This window comes from Euleptes europaea, chromosome 14 (assembly GCF_029931775.1).
Source record: "Euleptes europaea isolate rEulEur1 chromosome 14, rEulEur1.hap1, whole genome shotgun sequence".
NCBI classification, from domain to species: Eukaryota; Metazoa; Chordata; class Lepidosauria; order Squamata; family Sphaerodactylidae; genus Euleptes; species Euleptes europaea.
In genome coordinates, this window is record NC_079325.1 from 56,576,007 (window position 1) to 56,590,380 (window position 14,374).

The following is a 14,374-nucleotide window of genomic DNA, read 5'->3' on the forward strand; positions in this document are numbered from 1 at the left end:
CAAATATTACATTATATTATACAGCATACCATTGGTCTCTTTGTCTAAAGAAAGAAATAAGTTAAATATGGATCTGTATTATTTAGAGACAGTAGGTGGTCTTCAAGCGCTGTTTCAAAATAAGAGAGGGAAGAATTTAAATACAACTCCTTGGTCTACGTTACATAGCCCGATTATATGTTGGAATAAATGGAAAAAGAATTTATATCTGACTTCTTCCCCCTTTTGTCTTCCATCCAAATTTTGAGGTCTTAAGAGGTTTTGGAAGGGAATTTGAAAGGATTCTTGATAAAAGGATTTTAAAAAAACATTAAGAAAATTATAGAAGAGGAGGGGGAGTTAATGGGCTTTGAGGCTTTCCTCCCTAAACAAAGTCATTGGCTATGGAAATATCAAATAACTTCTTTTTTGAGTAAGAAGGAAATACAAGAACAAATGAAAAAGCAGTTGAATGACTTTGAGGAACTTGTTGATAAGATTGATGTAAAGAAAAAGAAATTGATTTCAAGAATATACAAGATATTAATCGATCAGGAATATAAAACTGCATCATCATTAAAGATGATATGGCAGTGATGGCAAACCTTTTCGAGACCGAGTGCCCAAACTGCAACCCAAAACCCACTTATTTATTTCCAAGTGCCAATACGGCAATTTAACCTGAATACTGAGGTTTTAGTTTAGAAAAAACAACTCATACATTCACATATTTTGCGTTAAAAGAAAAACACAATAACAGAGCTTTCAATGATACAAACAACTTTTTATTGAAAGGTAAAAGTTTGCATTTGGCATGCATCTCTCCAGGACTCGTCCTCTGCTCAGCCACTGGACATTATTGTACATAAGTAAACAATTATACTGTGCCTGAACCTCCTCAAGAAGTGCTTGAAACTGTCGACAATTCAGAGCACGAGCCATGATGTAATTCATTGTCAAATTTTTTGAACAATTAATGTGATTTTTGCTGTTGTGTGCATGCTGATAATTTGTCTACCCTTGGCTCATACTTTGTAAGTTTGAGAGCAACACATGCAGCACTCAGGTCATCTGTTAGCCTGTTTCTGGTGTCAGATTTGATATAATTCAAAGCTGAAAACAGCTGCTCACAAGCATAAAATGATCCAAACAAAGTAAGGAAAGCAATCCCAAGTGCTTTCATTGACTTAAAATTATTTGGCAGAGAATTCCACACTTTAACGATTTCATTTTCAGAACTAACTGTGCTGTCCTTTGGCATCCCTTCTATTTTCTCAAGTGTTTCACGCAGGTCATAGAATTTATTTTTCCAGATAGAGCTTTCTTGAAATTCTATTAGCTCCATTTCCAGATTTTCTAAATCTAACCAGTGTAGGCAGGAAAGATCGTTCTTCAAATTTGGCTTTATCTGGAGAAGTAAGAAAACACAGGGTTGTCTCCATCTTATGGAACTGTAAAAATCTGTTACTAAAATTCACCTTTGCAGCTGCTACAATGCTAGAAAATTCCTTGTAGATTTCCTGATGGCTTGTAGGATTGTCTGCAAATGTTGTAGAATTTTCTAAATGCTTTTTTAGACGGGCGGGGCCCCAGACAAACTGAAGATGGGCAGGGGGGGCCGACAGAGAGGGAGGGGCTTGCCCTGGGTGCAAGGAGAGGGAGGGTGCCAGCGCAGGATTGGGGAGCATGGGCTTGGGGAGAAGGAGCACCACCCTCAGCGCCCTCACCACGGCAACACGGCACAGCCCTAGGCAGACGCGACGGTCCGCGCATGCCCACAGAGAGGGCTCGGCGTGCCAGCTGCGGCACGCGTGCCATAGGTTCGCCAACACGGTGATATGCTAAGGGGAGCTACAAATGAATCTGAGTGAGGATCTAAAAGACCCCCTTTTAAATCGATATCCATAAAAATTCAGGAACATGGTATAAAAGTATTGCAGAAATGGTACTTTACCCCACAAAAATTACATTGTATAAATAAGGAAGTAAATAGAAATTGTTGGAGAGGATGTGGGGAAATTGATACATTTATTCATATGGAAAGAAATTTTTAAGGAAATTGAGGCGATTACCAAAGAAAAAATAGAACCCACAGTGCAGATTGCTCTTTTGAATCTATTTTTGAATGAAAATCGGAATTGTATACAGAAAACATTAGTAAGTTTTTTTTTATTATTATAGCAGCGAGGTTGGTAATTGCTGCAAATTGGAAAATGGCAGAAAATATTATTTTGGTGGCAACAGAAAATAAAAATGTTTATGATTGTGGAAAAAATTCAGAGTAATTCAACGTTGTAAGGTGAAGGAAGAATTCAGTAAGGTGTGGGGTAATTTGTTACTTCATTTCGGGAGAACCTCTGTAATAGAAGTAATTTAATTAGGTAAACCAATAATTTATGTCTTAATGAGCAGAGAATTTAATTGAATGTATTGATGCCCCCATTGGGGTTAGCAAATGAAGTTCATGCATGGCTTCTTTCTTTGGTCTTTGTAGTTTTTAGGTTTTCCCTTTGGTCTATGTAAATTTATGTATCTTTTTTATGTTTAATTGTGATGTTCTGTTTTTTGTTTGTATTTTCTAACAATAAAACTAAAAAAGGGGGGAGGAAATACCTGGCGATTCTAATGCTGATTCTATGACCCATGGAGTATGGGTCACTGGGGCTATGGGGGGGAGTAGTTTGGAATTTCCTGCATTGTGCAGGGGGTTGGACTAGATGACCCTGATGGTCCCTTCCAACTCTTAAGATTGTGGGGGTGGATTCTATGATTTTGGAGGGTGGGATTTGGAGAGGGGAGGGACTTAAATGCCATAGAGTCCAATTTCTCCAGGGGAACAGATCTCTGTCGGCTGGAGCTCTCCAGCCATCACTTGGAGGTTGGCAACCCTACCATGCATATATGGTGCCAATTTATTTACAGAAAAAAACATTGAAAAATACATACATATTACAGGAAAAGGTTGATGCAAAGAAACAAAGAAAATAAAGGATCACATATACTATTCACAGAACAGAAGCAAAATCAAAATGGAGATTTTCCGGACAAAATATCAGGGATAAGAAATTGAAAATTGTCCCTCATGACAGCTGACAGGACATTTTATATTTGATGCCTGACAAAAATTACAGCCATCAGGAGACACTGACAATCCTAAAGCACAAGTTTCACAGGAAGAATTTGACATTCAAAATACACATTTCAAATTCAAAAACTTACATTTTAAAAATTTGAACAGCACAGTTAGAAAGTGTAACAAACTTCATATGTTTGTGAATTTTTGTTTCGCCTTTGGTATTCTCATTTAGTATGGAGGACACTTTTATAAAAATAGTCAATGTGTGGAATAAATTAGCTGTCCTGGCGTTCCAGTGGAATACTCACATATGGTCTGAAAGACAGGGAGGGAGTCCGGTTGCCCCCATCTTTCCTAAAAGACAAAACCGAAGAGCTAACCCAGATGGTCCAATATTCTGATTTCCTCCACTAGCACAAATCCTTAATGCTAAGTATTTTTTTCTGAATTCTATTTCCTTGTGTGAACAGATGCCTTTCCTTTTGCAATGGTTAAATTGGGCCTTGTTGCGTTCTGTCTTTGCAGCGGGATTTGTTTCCTTGCGTTATAAAAGATTCTGGCACCTGGCCAGCCCTAAGTGACTTCATTATTTTCTATATCCTGCTGCCCTCCCAAGCATTGCCTCCGTGGGATTGCAAGAGAACCTCCAGTGGGCGCTGAACAAATAACTGGCAATGGTGCTAGCCTCCCCAGATCCTCCAAAGTTGGAACTCTCTCTAGGGTGGGCCATGCTTCTGGGGCCTTTGTTGTTGCTCCCCACCCCCAGTAGGTCCAGCTGGCCAAGACGTCCGAGCGGAGACTAGAAGGTTCAAGGAATGGCCATCACGTCCCAAAGGGGACGAGGGGTCCAGGCTGAGAGAAGCTGGAACGTCGCGTCTCCGAGAGAGGTCACTCCTTTCCCAGCCCCCTGTGAACATGCAGACATCTGTTCCCAATTGACAAGAAGTTTGGACTGGGCTTCCTGCCTTCCTGCCGAGGATGAAAGGCGGCACGGAAAGAGTGGAGCCGGCCTCGTTCCAGACCCCGACACCTTCGTTCGTCTGGACTTCATTCTGCTGACGTTGTCCTGTGTCTCAAGAGGAGGACAGTGTGCCAACGTATCTCTTCAGCCAGCCTCTGGAAGCCATAAGCCAAGATACCCAAGGTCGGCTGTGTTTTCCCGGTATTTCAGGGAATGAGGCACAATGTACCAAAACAAAATTTGTTGTAGTTTTTGCTGCAGTAAAAACGTTGTTAGGGCATCTCTGAACTCAGGGCCGGTGCCAGCCATGTTTGCGCCTTAAGCAAGGCTAACTACTTGTGCCCCCCCCCCCCCAATTACTAAACAATTTTCAAAAACAGATGTCTTGTAGATAGGATTGCCAAGCTCCAGGTAACAGCAGAAGATCTCCTGCTATTACAACTGATCTCCAGCTGATGCAATTGGACTCTATGGCATTGAAGTCCCTACCCTCCCCAAACCCCACACTCCTCAGGCTCCGCCCAAAAAGCTCCTGCCAATTGCGAAGAGGGGCCTGGCAACCCTACTAGTAGAAAAATGAAAGCACAAAACTTTTTATAAGACATTATATTCCATAGCACTGTTGTGGTACTTATCTTAAAATAAAAAAATATAAATTGTCAATTGTGGTTTGGAATTTCCTGCATTGTGCAGGGGGCTGGACTAGATGACTCTGGTGGTCCCTTCCAACTCTATGATTCTATTATTTTTTCAAGAACTGTTTAAAACTGTTCCCCTCAGGCCAGTTCTGCACCCCTCTGAGGCCTGTGCCCTAGGCGACCGCCTAGTTCACCTAATGGTAGAACTGCACTGTCTGCACTACAGGTTTATATCCGTTTTATGCCATTTAACCAGCCTCTCAATGTTCACAATGTGCTAGCCGATAAGAATATTTACTCACCTATAATTACAATACTCATCTATGGCCAAACAAGGAAACAATTTTTGTCAGGGGTCCTAGTGCCCGGAGGAATGTTTATCTGTCACAGGCAACGAGCAAACTAGCCTTTCGTAGCTTTCCTTTGTCCAACCAGAAGGATGCCGGAAGTTGTAGTTTGCCAGTCAGCCCTGCCTTTCCTCCACCTCAATGGAGCATCTTTGCATCTGCCCACAGCTGTCACTCATAAACAAACACTTTCATTGCAGGAAGATGCTTGTCTTCGACCCTCCCAACGTTTTTGTGGAACTTGCTGTCATTTTTTGACGGGCACTGAACAAAATAGGGGGAAGAAACCCAACCTTAAAAAACCAAAAGCTGGGTACCCAAGGTTGAGTGGAGAAGATAAAATTATATAATAGGAAAATATATATTTTTTATTTTAAGACGCTTATAACAGGGTTAAAAACATTAAAAATGATAAAACGAGGCACAATGGCAACTCATAAGGTTGATACTTAAACCACACACCATGCGTGTTTGGGCCTCTAGGCCTTCATCGGTGGTCCACAAAAACCCATATAATGCCCACAAATGTATGACCATAAATAGATAACTTTATACAAGCCCAGGCATGTGTATAAGATGTATAATAAATTTCAAATTAGAAGCAGTCATGGCAGCCATTTGGTGGTACTGCCCACTACCAGTTCTCAAAATTCCAACAGTGCCCAATGGCTCAACAAGGTTGGGGACCTCTGTCCTAAGCCAAGAGGCTCAAACAACGGGATTGTCTGTCCCTTCCAACATCTCACCTTGAGATGAAACTGCTTCTACACTACATTCTTCCTTCCTCTCCACTGCTGACAACCTCACCTAGAGTGCCCACCATTCATTGAGGGGGCTAGGGCTAGGGATACCAACCTCCTGGTGGGACCTGGGGATCTCCCAGAATTACAGGTCTTCTCCAGACTGCAGAGCTCAGTTCCTCTGGAGAAAATGGATGCTTTGGAGGGCAGACTCTATGGCATTGTACCCCACTGAGGTCCCTGTCCTCCCCAGCTTCCATCCCCAAATCACCAGAGGTTTCCCAGCCTGGATCTTGCAACCCTACCCACATCCCCCACCAGTGGCCGGGGGGACCTGGCAACCCTCCATCCACTACACCACATGGGCAGAGAGAAAAGAAGGGCGGCACCTACAGTGGCTGAAGAGATCCCCTGCTGGGTCGTGGGCCTCAGCCCATCCCTGAGAATGCTGGTCGCTGGTGCCACCTCCTGCCTTCGGGCCCTGCTGGCTAAACTTACAAGAGGCCTCTGGCTGGCTGCTACGTTGGAAACAGGATGCCAGGCTGGATGGACTGTTGGGTGTTTGGCTGTTCTTATGACAGATTAATAAAGCCACCATGGACAGCTTCATCAGCAACTTATCATGCATGAGAGCTAATAATGGAACTTCCATGTTCAGAGACAGTCTAACTCTGAAGCCCAGGTGCTGGAGACAGGTAACAAGGGAAAGAAACTCCAGGCACTATTTTTGAGCTTTCTAGAGGAGTCTGATTAGCCACTGTTGGAAACAAAATGGTGAATTTGGAGGACTTTGTCTAATCCAGCGGTGCAATGCTTAGGTTGTGGGAGGTGGCCTCATTCTATGAACATATAGAGAACTGATTGTGAGGTTTTCCTGGAATACAGTTTTGCCGGAATGACAGCCAAGATGGGGTTACAATTGCCTTCTGCATCAGAGTTTGGAAAAGATCACAGGAGAGGAGGAGAAAACCTGGGAGATGCACAGAAGCACCACAATGTGGTGGGGGAAGTGGTGGGGGGACCCCACTTTCCAGAAGCATACGAGCCATGGCAAACAGTTCGTGTATAAGTGAACAATGTTGAAATGGGATCATTTACACCAGGGGTGGGGAAGGTCAGGCCCGGGGGCCGTTTAAGGCCGCAAAATCGTTTGGTCTGGCCCTTCGTGGGTCCTGGCAGATCTCAAGCTCAGAAGGATCTAAGGCTGGGGATCTTCCCCCTCCCGCGGACAGGAATAGCCTCTATTCAAGGCAGATGTGAGTTTGTTTTGCCAAGAAAGGGAACCTTTTCCCCTCCTTGCAGAAGATTCGTTAGCTATGGAGCTGCTAGGACCGCCCAAGAAACTGTTTTAACCCTTTCCCACCCGGGCCATGGAGAAACTATAAGAGGGCAGGGGGTGGAAGTGGCGACAATGGAGGGGTTAAAGGGGGCACGGCCAGAATGTGCAGGGGGGAATTCTTTGCCAGTGTGTCCTCATTTCACCCCGAAGGCGCAGGTAGCAGGAGCCAACTGTAGAATCCGGCCCCGACCATGCGGAACAACTCCGCCGTGCGGCTGGATGGCTATGCCTGCCTGGTGCAACAGACCATCTTGTGCCACCAGGTGGGTGAGTGTGCCACCGATTGGATGCCTGCTTACTTGCCGCGCAGAGGGGGGTCGTCTGGGGCAGCTGCCTGTTTGGGGCTTGGTCGGCTAATTTTTAAATTGGTTATTTAGTATGGCCTGTGAATGATGTTATAAATATCTAAATGGCCCTTGGCAGAAAAAAGGTTCCCCGCCCCTGATTGAGACCAAGGTAAACAGCTCCTGATATTTGCTCTTCTCTCTACTCCTTCCACTTGAACCTTGACCTGCGACTCTCTCTGGGGGGACTCTGTTTACACAGCCTGCTTCCTGAGGCCTGCCCCATCCTCCAGTGGTACCTTGTCTTTCCCTTGCATTTTGCAGTCATAAATGCATAACCTGAACGTCCCCATTTTGAGCATCCAGCAGGTCCTAACGGAAGCCTCTGGGTTCATCATTACCTCCCTGGGCCGGTTCCACAACCAAGCCAGCCAGGGACCGGCTCAGGGCCGCACAGTGCAGAGGGCACCATTGCCCCCCAGGGGCTTGTCTTGCTCACGGCCATCAGCAAAACTGAAGGACACCGGCTTCCCCTCTTGGGCCCGTGCTGCCACCAGCCAGGAGGGGAAGGGTGTGCCTGACTTGAGGCAGTGAAAATCTTCAGCCAGCTCCGTTCCCTCCTTTGGCTAGAGCTGAATGGTGGCACAGCTCCTTCAGGCACACTTGCCAACTCCAGGTTGGGAAATTCCTGGAGATTTTGGGGTAGAGCCTAGGCAGGGCAGGGTTTGAGGAGGGGAGGTACATAGACCCTCCCCCCAGCAGTCATTTTCCCCAGGTGTAGTCTGGAGATCACTTGTAATCCCAGGAAATCTCCATACTGTACCTGGAGGTTGGCAACCCTGCCTTCAGGTCCAGGCCCAGGTTGGAAGCCCTGCCAAACAGTTTCAAGGCTCTCTCCAACCTTTCCTCCAATCTCCCCTCTAGCACGAGGAGGAAAATGGCCTTCGGGCGCCTGTAAGATGACGTGAATCCCACGCTGATCCAAGGCAGATGTTAACACTGGCCCTTCAGTAGCTTTGGATAACTCAAAACATACACACATGCAGTCCCCCCTCCCCCCACCATGGTGTTCTTGGGCTCATAGCTCCTCAGACATTACACATGTGGCCTCAATTCTGGTGGTGTCCCCCCCCTCCCCCATGTACCAGAATAATTATTCGTTCCAACATCTTGGATTCATCATAGTGTTGAACAACTCTCTCCAGTGACGTTTGTCACTGTTAATTTTGCCATGGAGGAACTCGCTTTTTGCGGCTGCTTGTCCCAGCTCTCTAGTAGTGAGGTATTCTGAAGCTGATGACATCTTGTAAGACAAATTAAGACCAGACTGCCTGACCCTGGAATAGGAGGAGTCTGTTTTTCATAGAATCATGCAGTTGGAAGGGACCACCAGGGTCATCTAGTCCAACCCCCTGCACAATGCAGGAAATTCACAACTACCTCCCCCCACACACCTCCAATAATCCCCTATCCATGCCCAGAAGATGGCAAAAAAAAAAAAAGAATAACCCTCCAGGATCCCTGGCCAATTTGGCCTGGAGGAAAATTGCTTCCTGACCCTGAAGTGGCAATTAGCTTTACCCACAAGAGCCAAATACTGGCACAACCCTTCCTGCCCCTCCCTCTCATGGTCTGCCTAAGTTCACAGAGTCAGCCTTGCTGTCATATGGCCATCTAGCCTCTGCGTAAACACCTGAAAAGAAGAAGAGCTCACCACTTCCTGAGGAAGCCTGCTCCACTGAAGAACCGCCCATTAGTGGATGGGCCGATTTTTTTTATTTGTATACATTCCTAATGGTATTTATCTGATTTTATGTGTTTTTTGTAAATATGAATTCTTGCTTATGATTGTTAATATTGTCTCTATGCCAATAAAGGTTTGGATGGATGGAAGAACCGCTCTGTCAGGAAGTGCTCCCTAATGTTCAGTTGAAATGTTCAGTCTCGTATGCTCCAGTAACCAGCGTATATTTGCATTATGATCTCTAGTGCCTCTTCCTTTTCTGAAACCAGCTTGAACATCAGGCATTTCTCGTTCCATATATAGTAACAGCCTTTGCTGTAAGATTTTGAGCATCACTTTACTTGCATGAGAAATTAATGCGATGGTCCGATAGTTGCTGCAATCTTTGATGTCTCCTTTCTTGGGAATTGGAATGTAAATGGATTGTTTCCAGTCTGTGGGCCATTGTTTTGTTTTCCATATCTGTTGGCATATTCTTGTCAAGATTTTGATGGACTCCGTTTCTGTGGCTTGGAATAGCTCTATTGATATCCCATCTGCTCCTGGTGATTTGTTTCTCCCAATTGCCGTCAATGCAGCTTTCACTTCACTTTCTAAAACTGTAGGTTCTTCTTCAAAAGATTCTTCTTGGAAAGAATCTTTTATCCTTTCATCTCTTCTGTATAGTTCCACCTCCTAGCCATCTCATATCTCCCGCTTTGGAGGCATCCAAAGCAACCAGAGAAAACCCCCAGCATCCATACAGCATCCATGCATACACCCCCCCTTGCAGTATCAATGAGGACACACACACACACACATCACCCAATTATACTGCTCCTTTCCAAATCTCTTCCCTCCCTTCCCCGTTCCAGCATACAAGGAACGCTCTGATCTGATATAGATCGCTTTGTTTTCTGTGAGCACGTAAGGCTAGTTAAGATGCGCTTGCACATAGAGAATCACTGACTATGTATTGCAATACTGAATGATGATGCTGAGACTCGTATGTTTTGAATGTATCTTTTATTGGAATGCTACTGCCTTAGGGTATAAAAGTACTGCTCTCCCATTGCTCGGGTGTGGCATTCTCCCGACTCTGTTTGGTTTGGAGTGTGCACCCGGTTCTATTGCTTTGGCCAAAATAAAGAGCTGTAGTTTATCCAACCTCCTCCCTATTGTCTTCATTGGACGTATAGATAATTGGGTCACAACAGAAGGGAAGGTGATTGTAAGCCAGTTTGATTCTTCCTTAAGTGGTAGAGAAAGTCAGCATATAAAAACCAACTCCTTCTTCTTCTGGTGCTGGAAGGCAAGGCAGCTCACCTCCCGCCTCAACTTCCATCTCCCCTCTAGTTTCTCAAGCTGGCCCTGCCTCGTTGGTAAGCAACATGGTGGACCCATCAGGGGTGTTGGACTCTTGCTGACCATGGGCATGCCTCTCTCTCTCTCCTCTTGTGCCTCAGGTAAAAGTTGTGTCCCAAATGTTAGGAGGGGAATTGCTTTTTCAGGGCAGCTGGTGGATGTGGCTCCAGCATGTGGCACGCCACTACAGAGGTGAACCTCTCCCCTCTAGGGTTGCCAGGTCCCTCTCTGCCACCGGTGGGAGGTTTTTGGGACAGAGCCTGAGGAGGGTGGGGTTTGGGAGGGGAGGGTCTTCAGTACCATAGTCCAATTGCCAAAGCAGCCATTTTCTCCAGGTGAATTATTTTGTACAAGCTAGTAACTTCTGGGGAATTTGTTTGGGTGGACTGTACTGTCTTCTGAAAAACAGTAAGTTTTGCCATCTGTTATGATTCCAGGGGTGGGTGGAAACTTCTCAAATAAATAAATATATTAAATACTTGACTCTTGATCAATTAACTGACCAGCTTCCTTGACCATGTTCATATCGGGAGATCGTTCTGATTCTCCATCTTCTCCTCCTTTAGGAAAGGCCTATGAAATCAGCTATGTGAGGCTGAAGTTCCGCACCAGCCGCCCAGAAAGCTTTGCTATATACAAGCGGAGTCAGTCTGAGGGACCCTGGATCCCGTATCAGTACTATAGTGCTTCTTGTGAAGAGACCTATGGGAGACCAGAACGCCACTTTTTACGGCCTGGAGAAGACGAGCGAGTGGCCTTCTGCACGGCAGAATTCAGCGACATCTCCCCACTGAATGGGGGCAATGTGGCCTTCTCCACCTTGGAAGGACGACCAAGTGCCTACAGTTTTGACCAGAGCCTCATTCTCCAGGTGCAGGTTTTGGGAGGGCTAGATTCTTGATGGAAAGATGTGGCCTGGGCATGAACCTGGGGACATCTGATTTATGCTCCACTACCTTTTGAAATGAGCCACTTGACTCAAGGCCGCAGACTAAACTCTCTGTATTGCCCTTTCTTGTGTCATTTTGTTGTCACTGTGAACCTTTTCTGATTTGCCTGCTTCCTTTGCTGTTGTCCCTTCCCTGTTCATTTGCCATTGTGCGCTTTTTCTATATCATTTATATGCAAAGTAACGGTAAAAGTTGTGTAGGTTTAATGGGAAAAGCATTAAGTAAATATAAAGTATTATGAAGGAAATATGAAGGCATGAAAAATAAAATGAACAGGTTTGAGTTGCAGAAAGAAGTTAAATCAACCTGGGGGGTTTTGAGTTGAAATGGCGGGGCTGCAAATTTGAGAGCAGCCCTCGTTCCAGCATAGCTCCAGCATACCCAAGGAGCCTATTGGTTCCCCCTGGCATGGCTGCAAGTGCTTCTAGGTCAAGCCTAGGGAAGAGCCCATTTCTCTCTCCCAGGATCTTCAAGTGTTTCCCACCTTTTAGGCCTTCTACACATGGCTCTTGCAGTCACGCCCTGACTACTTTGGGGCTTTGCTTTGATTATGAATGCATTTTCCAACCTTCAGAGGTCGCCTCGCTCTCTCTGCACGTTTCCACGCATTTCCCCCCATGTTTTCTGGATGCTGGCATCCAGAAAACATGGGGGAAATGTGCAGAGAGAGCGAGATGACATGAAGCAGCCTTATACTTGGTCCATCGAAGTCAGTATTGTCTGCTAAGAAAGGCAGCAGCTCTCCAGGGTTTCAGGTCTTGCACATCACTTACTTGCCTAGTCCCTTTAACTGGAGGTGCCAGGGATTAAGCCAAGCAGATGCTCTACCACTGAGCAACGGCCCCTCTCCTCTGAAGGTCAGAAAATGCATGATCAAAACAAAGCCCCGAAGAAGTCGGGGGGAAGGGTGACCATGAGGGAAACAGCCATGCACAAAAGGCTGTTGCTTCTCTGTGTTCCGTATGCTTGACTTCCCAGCCCCTATAAATGCCTAGTATCTTCCCCTGGAGGTTAAGGATCTGGGAACCTAGGTTCGAATCCCCACGCTGCCATGGAAACTTGCAGCCTCGACCCTGGCAAGTATTTGGATGGGAGACCTCCATGCAATACCAGGGTCATGACGTGGAGGCAGGCAATGGCAAACCGCCTCTGAACGTCTCTTGCCTTGAGAACCCTTCGGGGTCACCATAAGTCAGCTGTGACTTGACAGCAAACCCCCCCAACACATCTTCCTCTGGATCACAGTCCCACTCTGCCAGAACATACACTGCATTCCTAGCTACATCCCCTGGACGATAGGGCACCATTTCTTAGAACTTAACTTTCCCCCATACTTTGGATCTGAAGATGGTTTCACATGTTATGAAATTGTTCTGCTCCCTCGATTCTCCCCTGTGACGCGCGCAGCTGAGCTGGAATGCAGGAGTATATCTGGCAGCAATTCAGTCCACACCAGGACAGCGTTATACAATTTATTTACAATATTTACACAGTAAGGATACAGTTCTCTCCAACAAACTGCTCCGCCAAACATCTATTTTCTCTCCACCACACTTCTGTACATATATCATGGACTTATATACATTTACATCCATACAATTGACCAATCATATACAATTGCTGTGTCATGGTGAGTCATTCTGGAAATTCCCTTCTCAGGCTGCTCACGCCACCTAAACGGTTCTGGCTGCCTTAGTCACATGACACTAGCTGTCACTTTAGATCAGTCTAATCTATGTCCAAACTGCTGACTAGCTACACATTACATATGTTGTCACACTGGGCATTCAGTTCCTAGACTTGTAGGGCCCTGATTCAGGTTAGGACCGTTGTACACAGGAAAGAGAAGTTGATGCCTTTCCCTTGCCCCATTTCCCAAACTAGAAATGGCCCCAATGCTCTGTTGGGGAAATTTATGGGTAGCCATCAGTACCTGTTAAATTTCCCCAACAGGGTAAACAGCAGCTCCTTGAGGCCAATTAAGTCTGGGGAAACTGGCAGGGGAGAGGCTGAAGTCTGTTCTGCCTCTGGTGCCAAGCTAAATCAGACAAACATGTGCCTGGAAATTGGATTCCCAATAGGGAACTCCCAGCACACGCCTGATAGAAACATGTCTGGCAGCCTCAAGGACTTGATAATACATGAGTACTCTCTGAGCCTCAGGAGAATAGCAATCCTTGTTTGTGAAAGTTAATTTCCATCCTAGCTTCTTGTCAACTCTGCACTTCTAACTCCTTAGGAGTGGGTGACGAGCACAGATCTGCTCATCTCTCTGGACCGGCTCAATACTTTTGGGGATGACATCTTCAAGGACCCCAAAGTGCTGCAGTCCTACTATTATGCCATCTCAGATTTTTCTGTAGGGGGCAGGTAAGTTCACAGAAGGTGTGCTAAAGGATGATTTGGAAGGTGGTTGCTTTGACCTGGGGAATGAAAGAGGAGATCCTGGAGAGTGGAAGGAGGTTACACTAAATACAAAATGGCTGCTGAAATGGCAGCCATATGCTTCCTTTCCCATCCCTCTCCCTCGATAACACCTAGTAGAAGTTACCTGCATCATGATGTCAAAATGTTTTGCATTTCCTTACCCCACTCTCCACATCCTGGCTTTGCTGGGAAAGGGCAGGGTACAAATAAAATAACTAAAAATAAATAAATTATTGGCCATTGTGGGGTTAGGGGGAGGGAGAGGTGAACATGGTAGTATGTTATGGGAAAATAAACTGTCCTGGAATTTGGGCAGGGTGGAGCTAAACATATGTCAGCCATTTTCAGGAATGGCCACACATTGAATATAGGTGAGGTTGCCAGGTCCCCCGATCAGAGGGAGGTTTTAGGGGGCCGGGCTGAAGTGGGCACAGGCGCACACAGGCCCGTGCACGCATTGGTGGCACTTCCAGTTTTACTTCCAGAAGCACCACATTGCCGTGGCTGGGGGTTTGACTGCAAAAGCAGCTGCAGCGATGCAGCAC

The 14,374-nt window shown here is 45.8% G+C and overlaps 1 protein-coding gene across 1 annotated transcript in view; it reads left to right on the plus strand.

The window, feature by feature from the left end:
• The window catches only part of LAMC3 (laminin subunit gamma 3), a 107,372-nt gene that overhangs the window by 14,225 nt on the left and 78,773 nt on the right, over nt 1-14,374 (plus strand). Inside the window, exons 2-3 of the mRNA XM_056860189.1 lie at nt 11,019-11,323; nt 13,642-13,772. Coding sequence (XP_056716167.1) covers nt 11,019-11,323; nt 13,642-13,772 — 436 coding nt within the window. The remainder of the gene's footprint in view (nt 1-11,018; nt 11,324-13,641; nt 13,773-14,374) is intronic.